This window comes from Dermacentor andersoni, chromosome 6 (genome assembly GCF_023375885.2).
Source record: "Dermacentor andersoni chromosome 6, qqDerAnde1_hic_scaffold, whole genome shotgun sequence".
Taxonomy (NCBI): Eukaryota; Metazoa; Arthropoda; class Arachnida; order Ixodida; family Ixodidae; genus Dermacentor; species Dermacentor andersoni.
Window position 1 is genome coordinate 106,080,325 of NC_092819.1, and position 26,058 is coordinate 106,106,382.

General features: G+C 47.0%; 1 protein-coding gene and 1 long non-coding RNA gene across 2 annotated transcripts in view; one reads left to right on the top strand and one right to left on the bottom strand.

Annotated features, from left to right (window-relative positions):
* Positions 1-9,060: 9,060 nt before the first annotated feature.
* Positions 9,061-10,443, bottom strand: LOC126522332 (uncharacterized). Its single transcript, XR_007597396.2, has 2 exons — positions 10,356-10,443; positions 9,061-9,520 (listed from the first exon to the last, which is right to left on the bottom strand). It is a non-coding gene; the product is annotated as an uncharacterized lncRNA (long non-coding RNA).
* A 116-nt stretch (positions 10,444-10,559) lies between these two features.
* The window catches only part of LOC126522330 (glutamate receptor ionotropic, kainate 2-like), an 84,443-nt gene continuing 68,944 nt past the window's right edge, over positions 10,560-26,058 (top strand). The window contains exons 1-2 of the mRNA XM_050171060.2: positions 10,560-10,739; positions 14,038-14,199. Of these exons, the coding sequence (XP_050027017.1) occupies positions 10,646-10,739; positions 14,038-14,199 (256 nt within the window). The 5' untranslated portion in view covers positions 10,560-10,645. The remainder of the gene's footprint in view (positions 10,740-14,037; positions 14,200-26,058) is intronic.

Below are 26,058 nucleotides of genomic sequence, written 5' to 3' on the forward strand. Positions count from 1 at the left end.
GCCAAATTACTGTCCTGGGCCATCTCGTCGACGCTTCCGGAGCACAGCCTTATCCAGACAGAACTCGCCCTGTCCGAGGCTTTCCGGTTCCGAAGACAGCCGGAGACATTCGATGTTTTGTAGGGCTATGCTCGTGCGTTCGTCGTATTGTTCAAGATTTTGCGGCAATTGTTAGAGCACTCACTAACCTTTTGAAGAAAGGCGTACAATTCTCGTGGGGTACTTCAGAAGCCGCCGCTTTTTCTGGTCTCGTCACTCTTCTCACCTCACCACCCATCCTCGCCCACTTCGACCTTGATGCCCCTTCCGAATTGCGCACAGATGCCAGCGGTCATGACATTGGTCCTTTCCTAGCCCAGTGTCAGCGTGTCCAGGATCGCGCTATTGCTTATGCAAGTCGCCTCCTATCACCATCGGGGCGCAACTATTCAGTTACGGAAACGAAATGTCTTGCTGTTGTCTGGGCGTTTGCGAAGTTCCGTCCCTACCTATACTGTCGTCCTTTCTTAGTCACTGGCCGTCATGTTCTTTGCTGACTCTCGTCCCTAAAGGATCCTACAGGCCGGCTTTGTCGATCGGCTTTAAGGCTCCAAGGGTTTTCATATACCGTGGTTTACGAGTCTGGCAGCCTGCACCAAGACGCTGACAGCTTGTCGCGTTACCTTGTTGACGACTCTCACCCCTCAAATACATACTGACAGTGCTGCTTGCACTTTTTCAGTATCACAGCTTCTTCACGTCACCGGCGAGCAATACCGTTACGACTACATCAAAGCACTCATCGACCGTTTTGAACATTCTCCGGCCGATGCTACACTACGCCTCTTCGTCCACCGCGACGGTATACTTTGTACCGTCGTAAAATTCATCCATACGGCTTTGATTTTCCACTTGTTATACCTAAACATCTTCGCTCAACCGTCCTAGAAGAGTTTCACGACGCACCAGCGGAGTGACACCTCGGCGTATTTCTAACCTACAATCGAGTACGCCAGCGTTTTTTCTTGCCGGGCCTTGCCCATTCCATACGACGTTACGTCGCCATTTCTGACCTATGCCAACGACGCAAGAAGCCATTCCAGTTACCTGCAGCTATTGAATATTCCGGCCGAGACCTTTTTTCGGCTTAGACCTTCTCGGCCCTTTTCCGGTATCTACATCAGGGAACAAGTGGGTTATGCTGTCGCTGCGGCCGGACAACGCGACCCGCTACGCCATAACACGCGCTCTACCGGCCATTTGCGCAACTGATGTTGCGGACTTCCTCCAACGCGATACCATTTGGATGCACGTTTTCCGCGTCAAGTACCCATATCCGCAGCCATACGTTTCTGTCCAAAGTCATTTACGACATCATGCATGTCTGCTTTATGCAGCATGAAATGGCCACCTCCCACCATCCACAATCAAACGGCCCCACTGAGCGTTTGAAACGAACCGTTACAGACATGTAACGTTATTTATGTTATTGCTATACGTTTCAGTCGACCACCGTGACTGGGACCTTGCTCTACCTTACATTACCTTAACTCTTCCACTTTCGAAACTGCTGGCTATTCAACGTTCTACCTCTTGTACGGTGGAGAACCAACGATACAATAAACACTGTGCTTCCGTCCACCACAGTTTCAACTAGCGATTATGCCCGGGATGTTCTTGCCCGTGTTGACTATGCTCGCCAACTTGCACGCGCTCGTCGAAGTGTCTCAAGACAAACAGAGCACCGCTACAACCTCCGTCACCATGATGTCCATTTTTCGCCCGACACCCTCGTGTTGCTTTGATCACCATCTCGTAAAGTTGGCCTTTGTGAAAAACTACTCTCCTGTTACACAGGCACGCGTATTGCGTGTTCCGCCAAGTGACCGATGTCATCCACGAAATCATTCTAGCCACGTCCGCTATACGTCCTCCACTGTGACAACCAGGGACATTCTCTACGTCGCCAGAGTCACACCTTACGACTCTCCGCACTCCTTAGATATTTAACATCACCGGCATGGCGCTTTTGCTGCCAGGAGAGGGGGGGGGAGGAGGAGGGGGTAGTATAACGATACCATCGACAGATGCTCAAGAGCCGCGAGTAAGACGATGATGTATCTGGGCTCTTGGCGCGAGCGAGTGTCTGCCTGGCAGTCTGGCTCCAGTGTAAGTGCAGCGTAAGTAGTCTCTTTTGACTGTGTCTTTCCACACGCTGAAATATGTATGCGGTCATGATATTTTCGATAAATTATACGATGTGGACCACATAATAACAAACGGCCAGCAAGACAGACCACGTTGCCCGCAACCGTTGGCGACGTGGCAGTAACCAATTAAAAAAAAGAAAAGCTTTGGTCTCAGCCGCCAAAAACATATAGCGCATGTGAGTGCGGTACACGACACATTTACCTCATAGCTCCATAGCCTAGTTAGCACAGGTGTTATTAACGCACACTTCGAAAAAATACCTTTTACAATACGTACAAATGGAGGGCAACGAGTGTTTATCGCATTTCACATTCTGGATGTGAGATAATGCTACTAAGAGCAGGCCATCGTGCTCTATAACTTGTTGCTTTATACGTCTCGCGCCACACGCTATCGAAAGTAAATAAATTTGACGTGTAAAAATGCAGAAGATTCAACGAATGGAAGCTATATACATCGAAGCTTTGTATAAGTGCATAATGAGTCCAAACACGAGTACACGCAGGCACGCACGCACGCACACACACACACACACAAGCACGGACGCACACAGATTATACCGAGCGTTTTGTTAAGTGGGGTTTCTGACTATACTAGCAAGTATGACGGACCTCTTTAACGCATCATAGCTTCAGAGGCAGCGTTCGCATACGTACGTAGTGCAATTCGAATCCATTCTATCGGCAAGAAGCGTTTACTTCCTCATTACCTGCATCCGGCGATGCGGTGGTGGTGTGCAAGGACCCGAGAGGATTCGGTGGTGGTGCAAGGAACCAAGCGGCCCGCACTCTGCGGTGATTGATTGGCACGTTCGGCAAGATACCAGCCAGGCCGCAGCCGCGATCACGAGAGCCGGTGAGGCTCGCAAAGAAAAGCTTCGCTTTTAAAAGAAAAAAAAAACAGCCTATATGTTGAAGGTGTATGCAGGTTTCATGCGTGCATTTATAAAAATAAGCTAATTTAAGGAAACTGAATAAATCGAGTGCCGACATGGGTACATGCAAGAGCGTAACAAAAAAAAAAAAAAAAGGCAGGGATGCGCCACGAGATTGGGTAACAAGACGGCTGCTCACGAAATTTAGTGTCGAATAGCGCTTTGGTGTTGTGACCACCTTAAAGCAGCGCTTGCATTTACACTCGCCGACAGCTCTCCGTGGCAATGAAAGGAAACCTAGGGAGATATAGTGCACGCACTAGCGAGAGCACGGCTGAGAAAAAAAAAAAAAAGAGACCCGCGCTTTCAACCGCGTTGGTTTAAGCAGGGGAAGCGGAAACATAATGACCTTATTCACAACAAATAAATAGACAAAATACACCGCTCGATCTTAAAGTTGATTATATTGCGTTTTTTTTTTTAATCTTCCGTGTCTCAAGAAACGCGATACCGTGACACGCGCAAGCTGCGTCGATTCAGCATCTGTTCCTCGAAACCAAAAGCGTTGCTAAGCGCGGCCGGACTACCGTTGCTAAGGCGGCCGGCGCGGTAAAGTAGTGCATCAAACCGGTCTTGCGGGAAAGCCGGTTATCCGGTTATTCAATTCGAAAACCGGATAACCGGAGCGATCGCTTGTTCGGCTAATAGGGCCCGGATTATCGGATATTTGTTATTCTGTATACTCGATCTGAAAGTATACCTCTCGTTCTCTTTGTATTCTTATCTTTCCAGTCAATTCTGCCACCGCTCGTGTAAACCCGACATCTGCTCCGGTTAGCCTCCTTACCATTCCCTTTTTTTGAACACCAAATATTCGTGTCCGAATATCAGGCTAACCGGTTATTTAAGCCGGACATCCTGAATATTCATTTCTTGAAATTAGGATAACCGGCTTTCGAGACCAGATTCACTTCCCTCCGGTTAAACCGGATAGCCTGTTGGACGGATATTTGCAAGCACTGCGGCAAAACGTGTGCAGGAGCTCGGGCTTCGTAACTTTCTCTTCATTACCACAGAAAGCTGACCGCGAGCATAGGATATCTAAGCCAGCGTTGTGAGATGCCCGGTAGTTTCCCGGCTGCTGACCATTCTGCCCAGCAGCAGTCACCATGCGTACTATACGTCATGACATGTCGCACCCGCGTGTATGTTTAGCAGGCACGTACACAGATGGGGGCCCGGGTGGGGGGCGGCCCTGCCCCCGAAATTCCAGTGACTTCACATGGAATACGCATCTGGCCCATATATGCTCAAGATTACGTGCGGTTTCAGGTACATTATACAATATCAGATATTACATGCCACTCTCCGTTCGTAAAATGGTTTTGCAAGCTTTGGGTTACGGTATGCTTCGCTATGGGATTACGGTGTACGGTCACTGCGCGATTCGATGGAAAAATAGAGTCAACTCTATCCTTCGATCTATTCTGAAAATTATTGGTTATGATTTAGGTTTAACCACCGGCATCGACCTTTTCAAAGCCTTAAGGTTGCCAGATTTTAACGCCCTTCTAGAGGAAACGGCCATCCTGAGTCCTTTCTGGTCGCACAAATACAAGGTCGAATAGGCTCCTGCTCGTTGTCTCCGGCCGAAAGACCGTTTTCGGGTGCCTCGCTGCTCTACCAAGTACGGTCAGCGCACTCGTAATTACTTCATCCCTTCCTCTCTCAATAAACTACCAGCAAGTACCTTTCGCGCGAAATCAAAGTATAAATTAAAACAAATTATTCGTCGCATTAACCTCTAATCCATTGCACGGTTGGTTCTTTCATGTGTATTGAAACCCTACATAAATTTAGGGTACTGGAGCAAATACATCAATTTATTTGTTTCATTTTACACCTACTGATGTGTCTGAATAGAGCGTGTAAAGAGTACTTTTGTTTTGTTTCAGTGCCCTGCTCCCTGCAGATCTCATATGTATATTCCTGTCTCTTTTTTGGTTTCTATTTCGATTGTTTTTTGTTGGCTGTTGTCAATAGGATAATTGATGGTTTTTAAGTGAAATACAAACACCTGATGTATGTTTTCTTGCTCTATATTAAGAATGCTGGGTTATGTTACTTTTCATCGGATGATACGTGGTTTCTTTTCATTTTTTGCCTCCTCATTGCTGTTTGTGTTTCTCTTCTGTGTCCGTGCCTGTTAACAATGTTTCTGCATATCTTGTGTTATCCGCGATATTACATTGTGTTAAACGCTGTCTGTCGGCTCTGCCCTTCAAGCCCAATGCGGCTTTGGCAGGCCTATTATGTATTAGTGTTGGCAGAATTCCTGTGTCAATAAAGTATTATTATTATTATTATTATTATTATTATTATTATTATTATTATTATTATTATTATAAGCTGGAAAATAAAATAATGCGAAGCAGCGTCCATCATCAAACCCTGCAATAACCGTTAAACCCATAAGCAATTTGAATGTCACTCGTTAAGTCGTCTGTTTTTTCCCCGATTGTACAGAAGTTTTCGTGCAAAGTTGGCAACTGGAAACAAGAGCCGCAAGGAGTTGACAAATGAAGCCATCTACTAAGGGAGAGAGCCGGGGCAACGGCTAGACAGGAAGGAAAAACGAAAATTAACAAATTTACCAGTTGTTTATGAAAGTATTTATGCATCAGCTTCTTATCATTTAAAAGGGAAGTCGAGAAAACGCCACCGGAAGCGGAGAATGATTCCGTGTGTTTTGAATGACACTTCTACAGTTATCAGTCGAGCCGCCTGACGTAGTCACTTCTCTGCTGTGGTTATGTGGGTGTTTTTCTAATCTTCCGCGGTGGGCGCAGTACGTCTAGAACCGCAGCGTCCTGTACTCTGCGCGATTGTTCGGGACTGGCGGCCCCGCATCGTTACTCAACTTCGCACATAACAATAGGAGTCAGTTTTGGCGCTTGTTAGAGCAGCGAACTAGGGATCCCAAAAAAACTGTGATTCTTCCGCAAATATATATTTCTCTATAATTCTTGCAGAAGTTATTGAAAAAAAAAAAAAAAAAAAAGAACGCTAACTCTTTATTTTACACTTTTCGCTTGTTTACTTGTTCGTGGCACTGTTCTTCCTGCGGTTCTTTTCTGCGCGAGTCCGTTTTATGTGGTTTCTTGTTGGTCAAGTAAATGAGAGGTGTATCTGACAGGCGTACCCGTGAGATACAGCTTATTTAATTTCTATTTTTCGGGTTTACGCGTCTTTATGGCCAGCGGTGGGCTTTATTCACATTTGTACTATTAAAGCTACCCCCCACCCCCACCCTTTTTTTTTGCAAAAAAAGGTCATCTTGAGTTGCCCCCCCCCCCCTCCCCCCACCCGGAAAAAAAGAAAATCCTGGGTACGTACGTGCCTGATGGTTAGCAACACCTCCCGAGTTGTTCTTGCGAGGGAATTTGCCCACCTCTGGCAGCGACGAACGGAACATTCTTTAGCAAGGTTGACGGTTTGGGGAGTTGGTATGAAAGTTATAGGGAAGCGTAGCGCGAAACGATGAAGAGGTGCCTGCTTCCTTCGTCTTACTACGCCTAATATCCTGCAGGCTCATGTTGGCAGAAAGGAGTGACGCAAGGCGTGGCGCACTGCTTTCGCCGAAATTCGTCGTTGTGACCAAAATGACTGAATCCACTTCTCTTACAATTCGAACGTGACAGATACTCACTTGAAGTGGCCAGCAGTGGTAGAGATAGGGTGGCAAGACGTGCGTATACTTATGGCTGCATAAAGGGCGCTTGGTTGTCCCATGGCTAACGACCTTACGTTTGTTGGGTTAGGTCGAATCGTTGGTTGGGCCTAAATAATTAAATTTCCTAGTTTGCCGACTTTTTATGGCAAGTAAAAAATGGTGACAGCCGTGACAGATGACGAGAAAAGTGCATTAAGTACGCTTTCGCAGCTATCACTGTCAAATTATCCTTTCAGACATGGCTGTGCGCCACAGGTGGCCCGAAAAAACAAAGAGTTTTGAGCTCCGACTTTTCTCATCGTATGTATAGCTCGGGCTCGCCATCGTGTGCAATAAAAAAATTTGTAGACCTAAAGGTATGCCACCGGACAACCGAACGCATTTGAGGATGTAGAACTTGTAAGAGTGTATATCAGATATACCTCTAGGGCCAACGTTTCGGCCAGACGAAGGCAGGTGCGCTTTCCCAAACACTGGCTGCAGACGTGCATTCCTTGTTCAACCAGTGTCGGTCTACTTACCTCACAAGGCACACAGACAAATACCTCTGCGATATTCGGCCACACGCACTCGCTCACCAACATTTTGCGCTGCTGTATGACTGCAACGCCGTTCCCTCAACTGCACGCCACATGTGACCGGCATTGGACTATTGCGATATTTTATAAGCGAAATGCGGGTTACTTGTTACGAACGTTTGTACAGACGTGTTCGACTAAGCTGCTCTATTTATTGCAGTCAAGTGACCAGGGAAACGGAGCTAATCAGGCTGATTAACGCGCAATTTTTACCACGCCTTCCTCGACACCAATCGCACGCTCTACATTTGTGAGAAATAGAACACGCAGATCCAACGCAGTGTTGGAATCTATAAGGCGAAGCTTGTTTCAGTTAGCGAGGTAGCAGCAGCGGGTGACCGTGGTCGCAGCCTCATCGCATGCTCCTTTAGCTGTCTTCATCACGAGCACGAAGGCGATCTGTAATGCCAGAGGGCTACGAATGCATTGTTGGACTTCTTACGGACAAAAAAACCTGCACGAGCGATTCTAACACTGACAAGTGGGAACTGTTATCATATGTTGCCAAGAACAATGAATTTGTGCATGCGCTTTGTTTCTCTGTCTTTCTTTTTTCTCCTTACCTTCCTACGTCCACTTTCCCCGCTACCAGTGTAGGCGAGCAAACTGAATTTTCGTTGACGTTAACCTCCCTGCCTTTCGGTTTTTTTGCTCTTTCTTGTCGAGGGAACAATGTTGTTGACCGGCCTGCGCAAAGAAAAGCACGACGCATACCTCAATATATTTAAGGCTGCATACCCTTTGTTTTACTTTGGCACATTCATTCTGGAGACTGGGCCAGATGTGGACACACCAATGTCCCATACGCAGCGCTGAGGTTGCTTGTTCGCGCACACATGTATTAGCACATGCCCAGTGACTCATATGTTGTTTAGGCCAGACAGCATCCAGAAAGAAGTTGTTCATCCGGGCACGTACCGAGTGGTCCATGTTGTTTGCTCGACATGATAGCAGCCCGCGCATACCTAGTGACCCAAGTTTGTTCATATATGTCCACAAATATATGCGCCGACAAAACTACCGCGAACGCGGAACCCCGGGGAAGAGGCAAGGAAAGCTTCGCTTTTACATTGGTGACATTTAGTAGCCGCGGAGCCCCCCGCCCCCCCCCACGCACGCCCACGCACAGCCCCCTCCCCCCCCCCCCCCCCACACACACGCACACGCCCACATGTTCAATTAAATACCCCTGCCTTATAGCTACCGGCAAACTGTCGCATTGACACTCGCATCCACTCATACTGTCACTTTACCCATAAACACTATCATGGAATGGCCATGAGCAAGTGTGCATAGGGAATGTGCCAACCCATACACATTCGCGCTTATGACTCGGCGGTTTTCAAAAAAGTTGCGATGATTGCGCAAGTTGCATGGTTGCACTGCTCGACGGAGGTCCCGCAATGAATATCGTTTAGTCGTCAGAAAAATGCGCAGTCTTGGTGGATGCTTCTTTCAGCTCTCCATTGCATCGATGTAGTAAGGGATCTGGAGATTTGTGTTTTCTTTCCATCCTATCTTTCTGATGGATCGAATTATCGGTAACTGATCATTCAACGATTTAATAACGTAGTCTCAATCAGTTCAACGTGTACTTGTACACAGAACAGATATCGATGTCCTATTTGTGCGTGTTTATTCATGTCAGAGGATGCTCGCACCTCTAAATGTAGCTGGCTATTCGGTTCTGTTTAAGACAGCTTTTATTGGCAGACATACTGATAATAGTGCAGCCACACTAGGACAATAGTCTAGTGTAGTCCTTCATCCAATACAAAATACATGTTATGTCAGCCTGAAAATTTCCAAAGAGCACTTACACACCACAGTACAATAGCACATCGCTGTAGACAAAATGTAGACCATAAGTGACGAGTAACAATCGCATGCTATACAATGTCACAATACAAAAAAAAAATCGTACTGCATTTTAGGCACAATAGGATAAATACGCAAATGACAGCGTGCAAACGCAGATTCACATCATTCACACGTCCACATAAGGCCGAGGCGTACATCAGCTGTCCATTCCGTGCTTCCTTCTCATTGTGTTACCATTAGTTCATTCACCTCTGTCCATAACCTTGGCTCTCCGGGGACTGAATCTCGGCTCAGTGAAAGTCAGCCCACTCCTTTAGCTTAACTCTAGAAAGAAGGAAAAAGAAAAGAAAGAGTAAAGGAGCAGCTTTACCAAGCACAACAGAAAATATAAACAAGCAAGAAGGCCCGGCGTTTCAACTCGCGCGGGACGTATGACGAAGCCTGCGACACTAGCGCCAACTCTGCTTGCATCCTATAACAAATACATTAAACAGCAGGCATGTGCGAATCGCGAAGACAGTGCTGCCCATTATAGCTGGTGAACGTAAGCACTCTTGCCTTTCACTGCTCTACAGTTGGAGGAACACGCGTCGGTCGTGCCAAGAAGGAGCCCCGAGGGAAAGGGTGGAAACCTTGCTAAGCGCCACAAACTTGAAACCGCCTCCTTCGTTCGCGGTTGACAAAACAGCGATGTAGCAAAATCCACTTCGTGGAGCTGGGCCAGCTTGGTCGAACCAAATGGAACGTCGGGTTTTCTAGCTGACATCATCACCATTGGTTAACTGCGCTTTACTGCTGCGAAACGGCGGCAGGGACATCTTTCTTTAAAAAAACAAAAAACATATCAGTCGAAGTTCTGCGTGTAAAGTAGTGAATTGTCCGCTAGGTCGGAAGTCAAGAACAGACAGAATGAGGGTTTGGGAATAAAATGTCTTGCGCATTGTGCGATGTCCCTTTCTTCGCTTCCTCTCGCACCGATACCTTAACGCACTGGCGTTTTCGCACTTAGCGTCGTATGAAAGGTACGCTACAGCGCTCGCAGAGGGAGCCTACCAGATCCGTACGCAAGCCCCAGCGTTAGCATTTTATAAAAAAGAACGGCAAGTATACGCGCACTTCCGCGGCGTCGAGGCACTCGATCGCTCCGTCTGCAGCTTACCGGCGTCGTCGGTGAACCGCGACCACGAGAGCGGCGCCCACGTGTGGGCTCGCGGACGGTGCGCGTTGTTTCCCGGTCTGCCCGACCCTTCGGAGGGACTCGGCCGAAACCACGGGCCTTGCACCCGTGGCGAGGGCAGACTCGAGACGCGGCGGCCTTGCAGCCTCGCGCCTCGTCCGGCCCGGGGCGCGGCGAGCGTAGGAGCCCAGTTTAGACGGCGGACGCGAATAGCCGCAGCCCCAGCCCGTCTCGCAGCGGGACGGTGCCGAGCGGAAGAGGGGCGAAGAAGCATGGCGCCGGCGAATTCGGTGGTGCTGCTACTGCTTGCCGTACTGTGGACGGCGGGCGGCTCGCAGGCAGCCTTCCCGGAGGTGATCAAGATCGGTGAGTGCGTGTATGTTATGCTTGCATGGTTGTGCCCTCTGGCCGCTCGGCGAAAGGAGAGATTTCGTCGATGGAAGCAGTTCGGACTTCTGTCTTGACCGCACGACATTCCAGATATCACGTGCGAAACGCGAATGTGCATGGGCAGGAAAAAAAAAAATGTGGAAGTGTTGAGAATCTAGCATCGGAATGAACGGAGATTTATTTCAGTGGGAAATACACCAAGGGGAAATATGGAGTTCTCCGTAAAGAAAAGGACTTCTGCGTGCAAAAGTTGCTTATTTACTCGACGAACCGTGGTTGACCTCGAAATGCCCTGAAGGTACGGTGAATTTTAGGCGAATATTAAAAAAAAAAAAGTTGCTTCTTTACTGCCGCATCGCACGGCCCCAGGTGTGATACCATTGTACCGTGCATCCGACTCGGAAAGGTTACGGCTGCCACCGTGTTTCAAAGGAAATACGTTAGCGCACAGAAGCTCGGTAGATTGACCAGACAATGCGAGTCGTGATGGTGATGACACCGTGTGCCATCACAATGCTTTGCAACCATCGGGCCGCATTGCAAATCCAGCCTTCGCATTTTGTGTTCACACTGACGATCGTAGGCACGGATACCGACGACAGTGAACGCGTGAGTGGCAACGAAGCTTGGCTCGTGTCACTATTTCGAATTAGGAGGCACTCTCTTCCGAGGCATGTGAAATTTGGAAATTTTGCATTTATTGGTATAGTTACATTTACGCACTGTTCTTTGCCTCACCATGTAACCTTTACACTATGTAATACCCCCCCCCCCCCCCCCCCCCCCCGAGGGCCTTCAGTGTTATTGTGAAATAAATAAATAAATAAATAAATAAATAAATAAGTAAATAAATACGTGGCATATTCTAATCCAACTAGAAGAATGCACCTATTTAATCGAACTGCAGTGACAGCTTACACTAGCTTTTAGGACCAGCTGCTATGTAATATAGGCTTGTAGTAAAAACGGTGTCACAATGGCTCATGCAGAAAGAATTTTCGAAATATTTTACTTTCTTCGGAACCATGCGGTTCTTGGCCGTACGGTCCTTTGTTAAGGTAATAGTAAAATCCAATAGTATCGTATAGTACAAATAAATTACTGGTGTTATTCCATCACATCTCGGTGACGGTAACACTAAGTGCCCAAAAAATGATAGCCAACCATCTCAACGCTCTAATGGCAGCAGGGTTTGAACTTTCTCAGCATTCACTGTTTAAATATTGTCAGAGTGCACCCGAGCTGAACGCCGAGAAGCCTTGGACACTTGCTGCTCAATTGTGACGTTAAAACGGAACCGCAATGGTAATTGACTGAGCGCTGTCATCAAAAGCTTGAAAAATGGCACTTGTATTTTCTGGCCTTTTTATGCCCCTGAGCTAAATTTAGGCCTCAAACTACACTGTGAGAGGATTTGCTATGCTAATTAAGTTATTAGTTTCAACGCAACTTGTGCCTTAAGGTGTCCTTCCTTCAACGTGCACTCAGATCTGAGTACACAAGTACTTTTGTGTTTTTCGCTGTCACAGAGAAATCCTCGAATTACAACGGCTAAGTAGGCGGACCAAAGCCCTTCTTCACTCAGACCTAGACAGGAGGCAAGCACGGGACTGGCGCCGCCTGCAAACAAACACTTTCCCACCTTTATACAGGCTACACAAAATGTATCCAGACAAATACAGCAACAACTGCCCGTGGTGCGAAGGAACACCGACATTGGAACGCATAACATTCCAGTGCGCGTTACGTCCGGCGGCTGCCACCTCGCCGCTGCTAGACAACACTCTACATAACTGGTCGTGGGAGGCGCGACTCGCGGAAATGGAATTGGGAAGCCAACTAGCGACCCTTGACCAGGCCCGGCGAGCCGCTACAACCATTGGGGCCCTGGAGGAGGGGCTCCACCCACCATAACCAAACAGCCTATACTACAATAAACGTTTACTTTCTCTCTCACATTGTTGCTGTCACTGCATGTAAATTGAAGCATCCTGCGTTATACGTCAATTTTATACGACGAGTGCAGACTGTAGACGTGGGATTAACCTCATATTGGGAACCTCTTCTTCCCCCTCCTGCTTCGCACACAAACAAAGCATAAACAAACGTGGTGTTTTTCATCCGGTGTCCCCAAATGTGTTGTGACCTGGAAAGGACACCCTACTCGCACTCCAATTAAAGGACCTCGGGGCAACTTCAAAAAATAGTCGTGGTATATTTGTTTTTTGTTACATTGTACTTGCCCCTCATGCCGCTTCAGTTGCTTTTTACTGCTCAGTGCAAGGTCAGTGGTTCAATTCATGGTCACAACAACTGCGTTCCGATGACGGGGGCTGAATGCAGAAAAGGCACAAAAAACAAAAAACAAAAAAACAAAAACAAGAAACGCTCCGCTATCCAACACTCGATAGAGCATATCGAAATTATTCCAGAGCTCTCCAATGCCGCACCTCTCGAAGCCCGTATGTTGCGCTGCGACTTCAAAAGATATCACTCCATCTTCATTTTGCGAGATTGTGAACGCCGGGGTGGGGCGACTCCGTAGCGTTACTTTCATTAGAGAAAGAAAAGTCGCTATGACAGCGAGAAAAAAAAAATTCCGGCGTGGACCATCTCAGGATGACTGTCGACGTTAATCTGATTAGTACTGAAGCAATGAAGTGACACACCGTGTGGTCAACGCCGAAACGCGCCATGTATGAGGCATGCACTGCAGCCGGGCTTCTCTATCGCGCTTCCCTCTTTACACGCTGCGCCATCTAATGGAGCCGCCGCGAAGTCCGCACTTGGCGCGTGTCTGGAAATAGATAATCAGGCAAGGCTGTATGAATATATGTGACGTTTGTTTGAATATACATGTGGTACGGGTTCAATTCCGTCCTGCACCAGAGAAATTGCAAAGGACTTTCTTTTTTGCCGTTAAACAGTGACACATGCTGACTGTCACCTATCCAGCGACTCACGTTGGCGTGAAAGAGGTTGGTTTCGAACCCGGTTCCCTCAGCACAGCAGCCTGATGCTCCACCCATCAGACCTTAGATTTCCGAGTGACGCACGTTGACGTGAAAGAGGTTAGACAAGGACAGAAAGACATACCGAAAATTGGGTGACGTTCCCATTAAAATAATCACATTAAATCCATAATCCCATTAAATTAATCACATTAAAATAAAGGCATGGTTAGAATAGTATAACTGGCAGAACCGCTACTGAGACCTACCTGCCCGTGCATTCAGGATGGCCTCGCTGGCCGCCGCGACGTTCTGCCACGCAGGTGCTCTGCTGACGGGCGACGACGATGCGCTGGCGGAGAGTGCCCTACGCTACGCCGTGGACCGCGTCAACACGGACCCGGTGCTGCTTCCCGACGCAAAGCTCTCTTTGCAGGTGGAGCGGCTCGACGAGCATGCTGGCACGCTGCAAGCGTACCGCAAAGGTGAGCACACCGAGACCACGGTGCCCCGCGCTTGGCAAAAGGTGTATGCACTGAAGCAGTGCAGAACGAACGAGGACTACACAGAAGCGAGCACTGTGGAACAGACGTTCGCTGCCAATGAAACTTACAAGAAAGGCAGGTGCAGTGTACAGAGTTGGAAAACGGTCACCGTCACTAGGGCATACAGTGCGCAAGTTGGGGCCTGAAAAATGCTTGAAATGCTTAATGCCCGAACTCCTGTGCTTAAACTGACGAGATACTAATGCGTTCTTTATTTTTGGGGGAGTAAAATAACAAGAACAAAAGCCTAGTCATAAGAGGTCATTCAGATCACTAAGTTTGCATCCTGCGGTCTACGGGAATATAGTGACGTGTTCCGCCTCAGAATACTGTGCTCCGATTTCCGTTTCACTACTCATCTTTCTCTCTTCCTATTTCTTTATATTCATTTTCTTTTTACTCCCGTGTCGGGCAACAAAACGAACTTTTTTTCCTGTTGAACCTCCTTGCCTTTCTTTTACCTCAAAGCGAGTCGCTTCCATTGGCTTTCACCCAAAACTCCTGGTGGTCGGTGGTTGCTGGTCCGACTTTCAACGCCAATGCAAAGGCGCCGACGCAGAAGACGCGTGCTCTGGCGCAATCGAGTTTCTACGTGCATTGGTAGCCGAGCGCCAACTATGAACCCCAGGTGTCGGGCTAGAGGTTTTGGCCGTCTGAAGGTTAAGCTGCTATTGGCCTCGAGCTCCACCACTGGAAAAGCTGGCGCCACCGTCGGCGTGACGTGCTATGAGGGATCACGTGGACATAGCGGCCGCGTCGGCTGCTTCGGGAGCGCCTAAGCGAGCTCAAAACCAAAGTTTAAATTCCCTCGTACGCTGCGGTCCTCATTTAGCGGCGAGATTTTCTCGCTTCGAGTGCCTCCTTTACAGCGCTTGAAAGCACAATAGGTAGTGGCTGCCTTTGAAGGCGCGCAACATGGTAGGCTATACTGCTCGGTGCCGCAGTGCCGGACGTACGCACCGGAGCCCGGTGTCAGTCTTACTCACACGTAGCCGCTGGACAAGAAGCTGCGTGAAGTTTGGCTCGCGAAACATAAAACCGGCAAACAGTCGTCGGCTACAACTCAGGTATGCAGCAAGCACAAACGCGAGGAAGATTTCTGCTACGGCGCCGGGTCTGCGATGTTCGGAAAACGCGCACTGAGACGCTCGCCCAAGTCACTGCCCGACTAATGTCGTGACAGTTTGGTCTATGAACTTGTCGATGCTATAGATACTGGCAAGTTCACTGGAGTGGAAAGGGAGCGGTAAGAAGCACATTAAAAAAGGCATGGCATATGGTCATGTTTGTGTTATGAATTAATGCACTGGATTACAAAAAAAAAATAAGCAGCGGGAAATCGCATGCTGAGAACACCGATAAACATACGTGCGATGCAACTCGAGAAATAATATTGAAACGTCCAAGAATTTAGAAGAAAAAAAAAAGATTGAATAGTCGCGACGGCACATCACAGTCCCCGTAGGCGTCGAAGTCTCTACAATGAAAGTATTTTTGAACAGCTCTGATAGCGCCCACGCAACAATGGTTGCTTGTATACTGTCAAATGCTCATGTTCTGCGGCCTAAAGCTCATGGCCCGGTGCGAAAACGCGCACGCGGCGAAAGCGAAACAGTGGGCGGACAAGCATGCAGACGCGCAGTCGGTCGCTGCGAATCTGTGCGATCGCTGCATTGAGGCTTCATTCTATTACGCTCCATTTAGTTATACAAACACTATAAGAACGTATTGCACATAGTTTGCTGTCAGCGTTTACCTACCTTTCACGCAAGAAGCCGGTTCGGGAGACTCCATCGCGGCAACCGCGCGCAGTGGCGTTCACTGTACGTATTCGGTAAAGAGATAGCGTCTGTAAACGATTCTGTGCTTTCCGCTTGCCCAAGATTATTATTTAGGCAGTAAAAAACTTCTCTCGTTTCGAAAGTACTTACAGAAATGTCCAGGAGAGCTCGTACGTGGTGTTTTCAGTGAGCGCTGACAGCAAAACCTATGAGGAGCGCGTCGCGTGATCCCTCATACTACGCCAGCGAGGCTCTTCCGATAGATGGCGACTCCGTAACTCCTCGCCACCAATAGCATAAAGCGCTCGGGAGTCGCAACCCTCCTCTCTTCTCCTGCCTCCCTCTCCTCCTGTGGCGGTGGCTGGAGAGGAGGACGGAAGTCACCTCCACGCTGACGAGTCATATATGACGCTGACATATATGACGAGCCGGCTGACATGTAGAGTCACCTATACTGTCCCTACAGATGTGCTGGTTAACAGTCCTGTTTTCTACGGAATTGCGCAATGAAACAATAAAGCGCTGCTGAAATATCGTCACTACGTGCAAACGAGTCCACGCCGTCGAGCACATCATTCCTTTAACAGAGCGAATAACTCTTTAGAAGCGTTTGACTATTCGCATATATTGACGATCATTGTCGATGGTATCTGCAGTCTTTTTCTCCCTATTAATCTGTTTTTACTGGCAACGCACCACCCTTTCCAATCACTTGGCCAAAGCTACTTCCCTGTGTTCTCCTTACATATCGTATAATAACATGGATAGTTGGGATATGGTTGGTATTTCATTATTCAGAAAAGAAAAGTTGAGCGGAGGAACGATGAGACACGAAAAATGGCTATGATACACCGTTGTTTTTTTACAATGCCGTCAAATCGATTTGTTGTGTAAGGGCGCACCTGCATTTTAGGTAGATATGGTTCTATAGCGACTAACTGGAGAGGTTAGCACACTCTCTCTATGCTTACCTTTCTTGCGGCGTTGTCGTCATGCCGTCACACAGACGCGCACACCACACACACACACACACACACACACACACACACACACACACACACACACACACACACACACACACACACACGCACACGCACACGCACACACACACACACACACACGCACACGCACACACACACATAAAGTTGGTGATGATGAGTTGCTGCAGCGGTGGCGTAGAGGTAGAGCATCCGCCTCGCGTGCAAGAGGTCCATGGTTCAAATCTCGGTGCCGCGCAATTTCCCACCGGATTAAAAAAAATCCGCTTGTTCAGAAAATTGCACAAAACAGGCCTGAAATGCGGCCTGATCCCGGTGACCAGAACCGGCAACGCACTCCCTCACCAGAGAAAGATTGGCCACCCTCGTGCAGTACTTGGCCACAACCTCTTATATGAATACAACAACCAAACCCCGGCCATCAGTCCCAAGCCGCTGTGAAGCAACTGACCACGGAGGCGGTCAGACCTGCGACGCAGCAGAGGGTGCTAAGAATCCCTGGCTCCGGACAGGCCGCCATTAGAATATGAACCTGGCAACGTTTAACGCTGGAACGTTATCTAGTGAGTCTAGCAGTGCTATTGGAGGAATTAGAGGGCAGTAAATGGGATATAATAGGGCTCAGTGAAGTTAGGAGGACAAAAGAAGCATATACAGTGCTAAAAGGCGGGCACGTCCTGTGCTACCGGGGCTTAGCGGAGAGACGACAACTAGGAGTCAGACTCCTGATTAATAAGGATATAGCTGGTAACATAGAGGAATTCTATAGCATTAACGAGAGGGTGGCAGGTCTTGTTATTCAACTTAATAAGAGGTGTAAATTGAAGGTCGTACAGGTCCCTACATCCAGTCATGATGACCAGGAAGTCGAAAGCTTCTATGAAGACGTGGAATCGGCGATGGGTAAAGTCAAAACAAAATACACCATACTGATGGGTGACCTGAATGCCAGGGTAGGCAAGAAGCAGGCTGGAGACAAGTCAGTGTCTATTATGGGCATATGGCATAAGGTCTAGGAATAGCAGGGGAGAGTTATTAGTAGAGTTTGCAGAACAGGATAATATGCGGATAATGAATACCTTCTTCCGCAAGCGGGATAGCCGAAAGTGGACGTGGAGGAGCCCGAATGGCGAGACTAGAAAGGAAGTAGACCTTGTACTCTGCACTAACCCTGGCACCATACAAGATGTGGACGTGCTCAGCAAGGTGCGCTGCAGTGACCATAGGATGGTAAAAACTCGAATTAGCATAGACTTGAGGAGGGAACGGAAGAAACGGGTACATAAGAAGCCGATCAATGAGTTAGCGGTAAGAGGGAAAATAGAGGAATTCTGGATCAAGCTACAGAACAGGTATTCAGGAAGATGACCGTAGTGTTGAAGATATAAACGACAATATTATGGGCATCATTAAAGAGTGCGCAATAGAAGTCGGTGGTAACTCCGTTAGACAGGATACAAGTAAGTCATCGCAGGAGACGAAAGATCTGATCAAGCACGCCAATGTATGCAAACCTCTAACCCTACAACTAGAATAGAACTGGCAGAACTTTCCAAGTTAATCAACAAGCGTAAGACAGCTGACATAAGGAAGTATAATATGGATAGAATTGAACATGCTCTCAGGAACGGAGGAAGCCTAAAAGCAGTGAAGAAACTAGGAATAGGCAAGAATAAGTTGTGTGCGTTAAGAGACAAAGCCGGCAATATCATTACTAATAGGATGAGATAGTTCAAGTGGCTGAGGAGTTCTATAGAGATTTATACAGGACCAGTGGCACCCACGACGATAATGGAAGAGAGAATAGTCTAGAAGAATTTGAAATCCCACAAGTAACGCCGGAAGAAGTAAAGAAAGCCTTGGGAGCTATGCAAAGGGGGAAGGCAGCTGAGGAGGATCAGGTAACAGCAGATTTGTTGAAGGATCGTAGGCAGATTGTTCTAGAAAAACTGGGCACCCTGTATAGGCAATGCCTCATGACTTCAAGCGTACCGGAATCTTGGAAGAGCGCTAACAAAATCCTAATCCATAAGAAAGGGGACTCCAAAGACTTGAAAAATTATAGACCGATCAGTTTACTGTCCGTTGCCTACAAAGTATTTACTAAGGTAATCGCAAATAGAATCAGGAACACTTTCGACTTCTGTCAACCAAAGTACCAGGCAGGATTCCGTAAAGGCTACTCAACAATAGACCATATTCACACTATCAATCAGGTGATAGAGAAATGTGCGAAATATAACCAACCCTTATATATAGCTTTCATTGATTACGAGAAAGCATTTGATTCAGTCGAAACCTCAGCAGTCATGGAGGCATTACGGAATCAGGGCGTAGACGAGCCGTATGTAAAAATACTGAAAGTTATCTATAGCGGCTCCACAGCCACCGTAGTCTTCCATAAATAAAGCAACAAAATCCCTATAAAGAAAGGCGTCAGGCAGGGAGATACGATCTCTCCAATGCTATTCACAGCGTGTTACATGAGGTATTCAGAGACCTGGATTGGGAAGAAATTGGGATAAGCGTTAATGGAGAATACCTTAATAACTTGCGATTCGCTGATGATATTGCCTTGCTTAGTAACTCAGGGGACGGACCAATTGCCATGCATGCTCACTGACCTGGAGAAGCAAAGCAGAAGGGTGGGTCAAAAAATTAATCTGCAGAAAACTAAAGTAATGTTTAACAGTCTCGGAAGAGAACAGCAGTTCACGATATGTAGCGATGCACTGGAAGTGGTAAGGGGATGCATCTACTTAGGGCAGGTAGTGACCGCGGATCCGGATCATGAGACGGAAATAATCAGAAGAATAAGAATGGGCTGGGGTACGTTTGGTAGACATTCTCAGATCATGAACAGCAGGTTGACATTATCCCGCAAAAGAAAAGTGTATAACAGCTGTGTCTTACCAGTACTCACGTACTGGGCAGAAACCTGGAGGCTTACGAAAAGGGTTCTACTTAAGTTGAGGACGACGCAGCGAGCTATGGAAAGAAGAATGATAGGTGGAACATTAAGGGATAAGAAAAGAGCAGATTGGGTGAGGGCACAAACGCGAGTTAATGACATCTTAGTTGAACTCAAGAAAATGAAATGGACAAGGGCAGGACGTAATGAGGAGAGGAAGGGTTACGGACTGGATTCCAAGGGAAGGGAAGCGTAGCAGGGGGCGGCAGAAAGTTAGGTGGGTAGATGAGATTAAGAAGTTTGCAGGGACGACATGGCCACAATTAGTACACGACCGGGGTAGTTGGAGAAGTATGGGAGAGGCCTTTGCCCTGCAGTGGGCGTAATCAGCCTAATGATGATGATGATATAAAGTTGTCGTCATGCCGCCATGCTCATGGCGGCATGACGACAACCTATGGGTTACGCCCTGCAGTGGGCGTAACCAATGATGATGATGATATAAAGTTGTCGTCATGCCGTCAAGATGGTATCGGAGTACGAAACATTTAGCCGAAGCGACGAAAATCTCAGAACTGTCACTACACGTGTTAAATAAATATCACTTCTGGAATAGGGTCCGTCGCTACATTGCTCGAACGCTATTCGCATTATCGTCGACAGCCATCGTGAGCTGAGTTCTGCCGTAATATTTAACAAACCGCCGTTTTATGCACTGAAGCAGAAAAGTAACTGGGACGCGCATTGTATTTTGTCTCAAACTTTGCTAATGAACATATTGAAATTGGTGTTACCCTGAAAAAAATGTTTCATGTGGACACGCCTTGCGAACTCGCCAGCTACATTTCGTAAATTGCTATATGGGCCGTAAAGTAACAAATAATTTTTTTTATAATTAGTTATGCATTTTAATTTCTCACGCAAGTAATGTCCGCCTTTTTGAGTAAGCCAGCTCAATGACTAGAATTATGCTACCGTCACAGACGATTTAAAAGAATTCTGTGGTATATATATATATATATATATATATATAAACTGCCTCTATATATCCATCTAAAGCAGTCCGTGATGTCCAGTTGGACTAATGAATAGATGAGGTGTTGCTGGTGGCGGCGAATATTGTAAATGGCGATGCGTAACGTCGCCAAAACTAGAAAGACGCTGGAATATTGCGAACATTCGTTTAGTAGGGGTTCCTGTTAAGTTAAATTATGGGGTTTTACGTGCCGAAACCACTTTCTGATTATGAGGCACGCCGTAGTGGGGGACTACGGAAATTTCGGCCGCCTGGGGTTCTTTAACGTGCACCTTAATCTAAGCACACGGGTTTTACGCATTTCGCCCCTATCAAAATGCGGCCGCCGTGGCCGGGATTCGATCCCGCGACCTCGTGCTCAGTAGCCCAACACCAGAGCCACTGAGCAACCATGGCGGGTCGGGGTTCCTGTGAGTTTATGTGTGAAAACGTGAGCTTAAACAGGTACTTGAACTTTATCATTGCGGAAGTAATATACATGTTATTCAAAATACATTCCACTTGTAACTTGAAGAGAAGCCAAATCATTAACAAAACAGAGGCTGAAAGGAAGAAGCAAGCGTTTTACATACTGTTGAATTGACACTAACCACTTGCACAAGCTATTCAAGTGGCTTGGGGGCTAAAAATAGATCCCCTTGAGTTATATGTATTTCTGTTGTTGTTGTCTTTTGTGCATTGTTCTTATCATTGTACACAAAATAAGAAGGTATGTATGTCATCCTTGCTAACAGTAATAAAAACTTAATTCAACAAAGTCGCATTAAAGATTACATAATGGCTGTAACAAATCACCGATGTGGTGCAGTGAAACTGTCCTAAAAAGTGAGACGGAAACTTTCCACTAGTCCTCAAAGAGTAGAATTCAAAAATAGTGATTTGAGTTTTTGCAATCGCAACCGGTGGTCAAGTACTCAGGCAGGCTGTATTCACTTTTCTCAAGATCTGTTACTTTCATCGGAAACAAAAATTAAAACCTCAAATATGGTCGCTGCTCGCTGACGTGTTTCGGATGGTGCAACCCCAGCACCAGTCAATGTACTACTACTTGCTGTGCCACAATGGTCCAGCCCCTGCCATCTACGGACTCCCGAAACTTTTCTTAGAGCATTTTCTTGCTCTAAGAAAACTTTTACTATTAGCACCTGAAATCTCGAAGCTAAATCTGGTATGTTTGCTTCGAGATACCGCACAGAGTTCGCAACATATTTAGAGACGACAAGACACTGACGTCTCTCTATCATAAATGAAGATTGCAACTTATAATTTGGAGAGCCAGATATCAACACGCAACCTAGTTCAAGAACGGGCCTTGCATAGGCGCCAGAAATGTGAAGTCGGGTATCCCTACGCATACAAAACTTCCTGTTGCATTTTCTCGTCAACCGGCCATGAGGGATTTCACCATTTCTCGCAATGCTTTTTTTTTTATATAAGACGCCAATCTATGCCAGGGTCGCGGCTCCCGGGCACCTTATAGTATCTACCTGCGGAATTAGTTGGTCCTGAAGCACAAGTGATAACGAAACCGATTAATGTGAAGGGAAAACAAGAATGGGCACTCTTCTTAATGTTAGGGACGTTAATGGTAATAAGTATATTAAACAATTATGGGGAACGTACTGAACCCTCAGGTATACCTCTGCTTTGGGAGAACCACCCAGAATAATGTATTTCATCTGTGCAGAAAAATGTTCTTCCGTGCAAGAAATCCATCATCCAAGCAATGATATACGATGGAGGGTTTAAGGCAGGAAGTTTATTCAGCAGAATGTTGTACTATACGCTGTCATAAGTTATTGTAACATAAAATGTTACGAGGGCCCTAAGTTTCTCCCAGCCAACCGCATTTTGCTTTCTAAATCGACATGCGCGGACTCAGTCTTATTGAAATGAATGCGAGAGATCTTTGCGTTTTTCTACATGCAGTATATCAGATGTGGCAATATATATATATATATATATATATATATATATATATATATATATATATATATATATATATATATATATATATATATATATATATATATATATAATATAATGTGTGTGTGTGTGTGTGTGGGAACAAGGAGAAAGAAAACGAGAGGGCCCAATTATTAGTCTTATCATAAGAAGCCAACAAAAACAGGCATTAATGACATTGTAGGGTTATTTAATTTTTGCCTATGCCCCTTATGATCGCTCTCTATATGCTGTCCTTCGCGTCATTATTTGTTGGCTTTTTACCATATATATAGTGCAACTAACGGTGGTCTGCCGCGGATTACCGTCTGTCGCACTTCGCTCCTGGAAGAGGTAGGACGTGTATCGAGTAATCTCTTGAAGAACACTTAGCAACCTGGTGAACGTGGCTTAAATCGCGGATCCAGGACCTCAAAGAGGTGAGACATAATGCTAACGTGCTTCTCTGCCATTTACCGCTAAATCGCCATTGAATTTTTTTGATCTTTTGTTTGTTCTACCACCCCAGAATGTGGTATTGAGTTCAACCGATTGCGCTGTCCACTTTGTGTTTCTTTCCTATTTTTATCAAAATTTTCGAATGATATTGAGTGATTCCTATTGTCGCCGTTCTTGTCGTTTTAATATGTAATATAGCCTTTCAAAACCACATATCTTTATCAGTCCCGAAAATTGAGTTCCTGTTACAGCATGGGTGCCGCGGGAAGGGAAGTGCAGTCGAGCACGGCAGAAAATTAGCTGGGGTGGTGAAATTATAAAATTTGCAGGCGCAAGTTGGTATCAGATCCCTGGCAAAGGCCTTCGTCCTGCAGTGGACATAAAAATAGACTGACGATGATAATGATGATGATGATGGTGATGATCACGTTCATCATATTTATCACTAGAAATGTTTCACCCAATAATTGGGCAATCCTCCACAGCGGGCATGAGCCACATATTTATCGGACGACAACAACGACAACAAAGGAAAACGACTTTTGAGCCCAGCGATGGGAAGGTTCGCACTTCCATTCGGGATTTCATTTTACGTTCTGTGAGGTTTAATTGCTTTAATTGTTTAATAGCGAATGAATATGTTCTTTTTGCAAATTTTAATTCGTACTGCCCTTATTCGTTTGCATTTATTTCTTCATTTTCATTATTGTACACTTGCCATGTTATGGTTCTTTTGTTTTTAAAGATCATATGCTCAACAAGTGCTTGGTTTCCTTTGCATATTATATATAACATATTCTAATATCTTGGGCTGCCCAATTCCTGGCCAATCCCCAGGAGTGGGTACGTGCCATCGATACATACACAAGGCTCTGCACCTACTGCAAGATGCAACCCGCGACGCGTCCCGCCGACCGGCCCTCCGAGATGCTGTACGTGGTGATATCGCTGACCCTTAGCGTAGTCATCGTGGGGATCTGCATGGGAAGCGCTCTGGTGACGAAACCCAAGGAAGTGCACCCCGACACGGCCATCTGGATACTGCCCCCGACTGTCCCGCCGTACAGCAACACCACCACGGAAGCGCCCCGCTCGTTGGTCGACCGGGAGGACATCACGGACGAAGACAAGATGGAAGAGATCGACCGGCACATGTGGACCAGAACCGCTGGCTGAACGGGACACACGTGCGGTGCGAGGAGAACGAGCACCCGACTGGCCGTCCCGAATCCGTAACTTCCGTGTATATTGTGTCACTGTGCTGCTTTTGCACTTTCGGCGAAGTTCGAATAGCGAGCGTCTTTTTTTTTTTATTCACCCCTGTCTCCGTCTCTCATTTTCGCTCCTATAATGGAAGGAAATCATCCGCTGCAGTTGTCTGTCGGCACCCGGACCTGGATGAACGTCAGTGGCGACCGCGTGCCCCGAACAGCGAAGAGAGCGCCGACAAAATGCTCAGTCGGCCTGCCTCTCGAAGACGATCTTGCGACTCCACCTCAATTTTCCCGAGATTTTCCATTCCTCTTATTGTTTATTTGTTATTTCGAAGTGACCGACGAGAGACCATCCCCAAATACGTGCCCGCGCCGCCGTCCTTGATGCGGAAGCATGTTTCCGAGAGGATGGCCTACTGGAACATTGGTTATGATCCGGTTGTCTCGAGTTTTCAATACCTCTTCGCTTTTTCTTTGCTTCGTTCTTTCTTTTTGCTATCAGCGGACATAACGTGGTCTAGCTGCCGCAACAAAAACGACCCATGCCTTGTTGTCCGAGCCTGTAGTTGTGTATTTACTTTTCGACGTGCTCGTCGCTTTGCACTAGTCTCAAATGTGGCTATACATAGGGAACTGTCTTAAGGTGATTCTCTCTACATTCCTGCACAATTCGAATAAACACTGACGCTATATAATAGTGCGGCTTTTAGGCGCCAGTCCCTGGGCTGAGCGTTGGCGTCCCTCGGCGTCCCTCGACGTAACCACGCGAACGCGCTCGTGCCGCTGCTCGCACGTTCGTCGTCGTCTTCGACAGCTGGCGCCGATGCCGCTCATCATGCCAGCGTTCCCATACTGCTCCTCGCGCTTACGCCACGGCTTGCGCTTTCGTCGTCGTCTTGCTCCACATTTGGCATGACTTGGCTCCGATGCCGTTCGATCATCCTGCCAGCGTTCCCGTACTGCCCAAGGAGGTGGTACTGCCCCTGCCTCTGCGAAGGCGCTGACGGCACTGGCCCACTGCCAGTCGGTGCGGTGATTTCGGTCTCATATTCTCTGGCTCAATACATCGCGAAATGAAGACATGTGTGCATCTGCGCTCAACTTTCACATGAGGGAGTATCCTAATCGTCGGATATTTTTTCCGCTTTGACACAGCGAATGCAAACGCCATAATATCGCTCAGCCCCTATGATCTGTGGGAGTCGGTCGAGGCCGTGATCAGTCAGAGATAAGTCTTGCGGAATAGCTAAAACGTAGCGAATAAGAGTCTGATGGTCAAACCTATAGGGCACATTATTTTTTTTTTCTTTAATGTCCATTAGACCACAATCGGGGGCATATTCCTCTCGTGCCAACACGAAGTAGCCGTTTCGCATGTCTGGCGCGTGCCTCAAATCACGTAGCGCCTGAGCATGTTGGCACGAGAGCACGTGCACGCGAAAGCACTAGCGAAAGC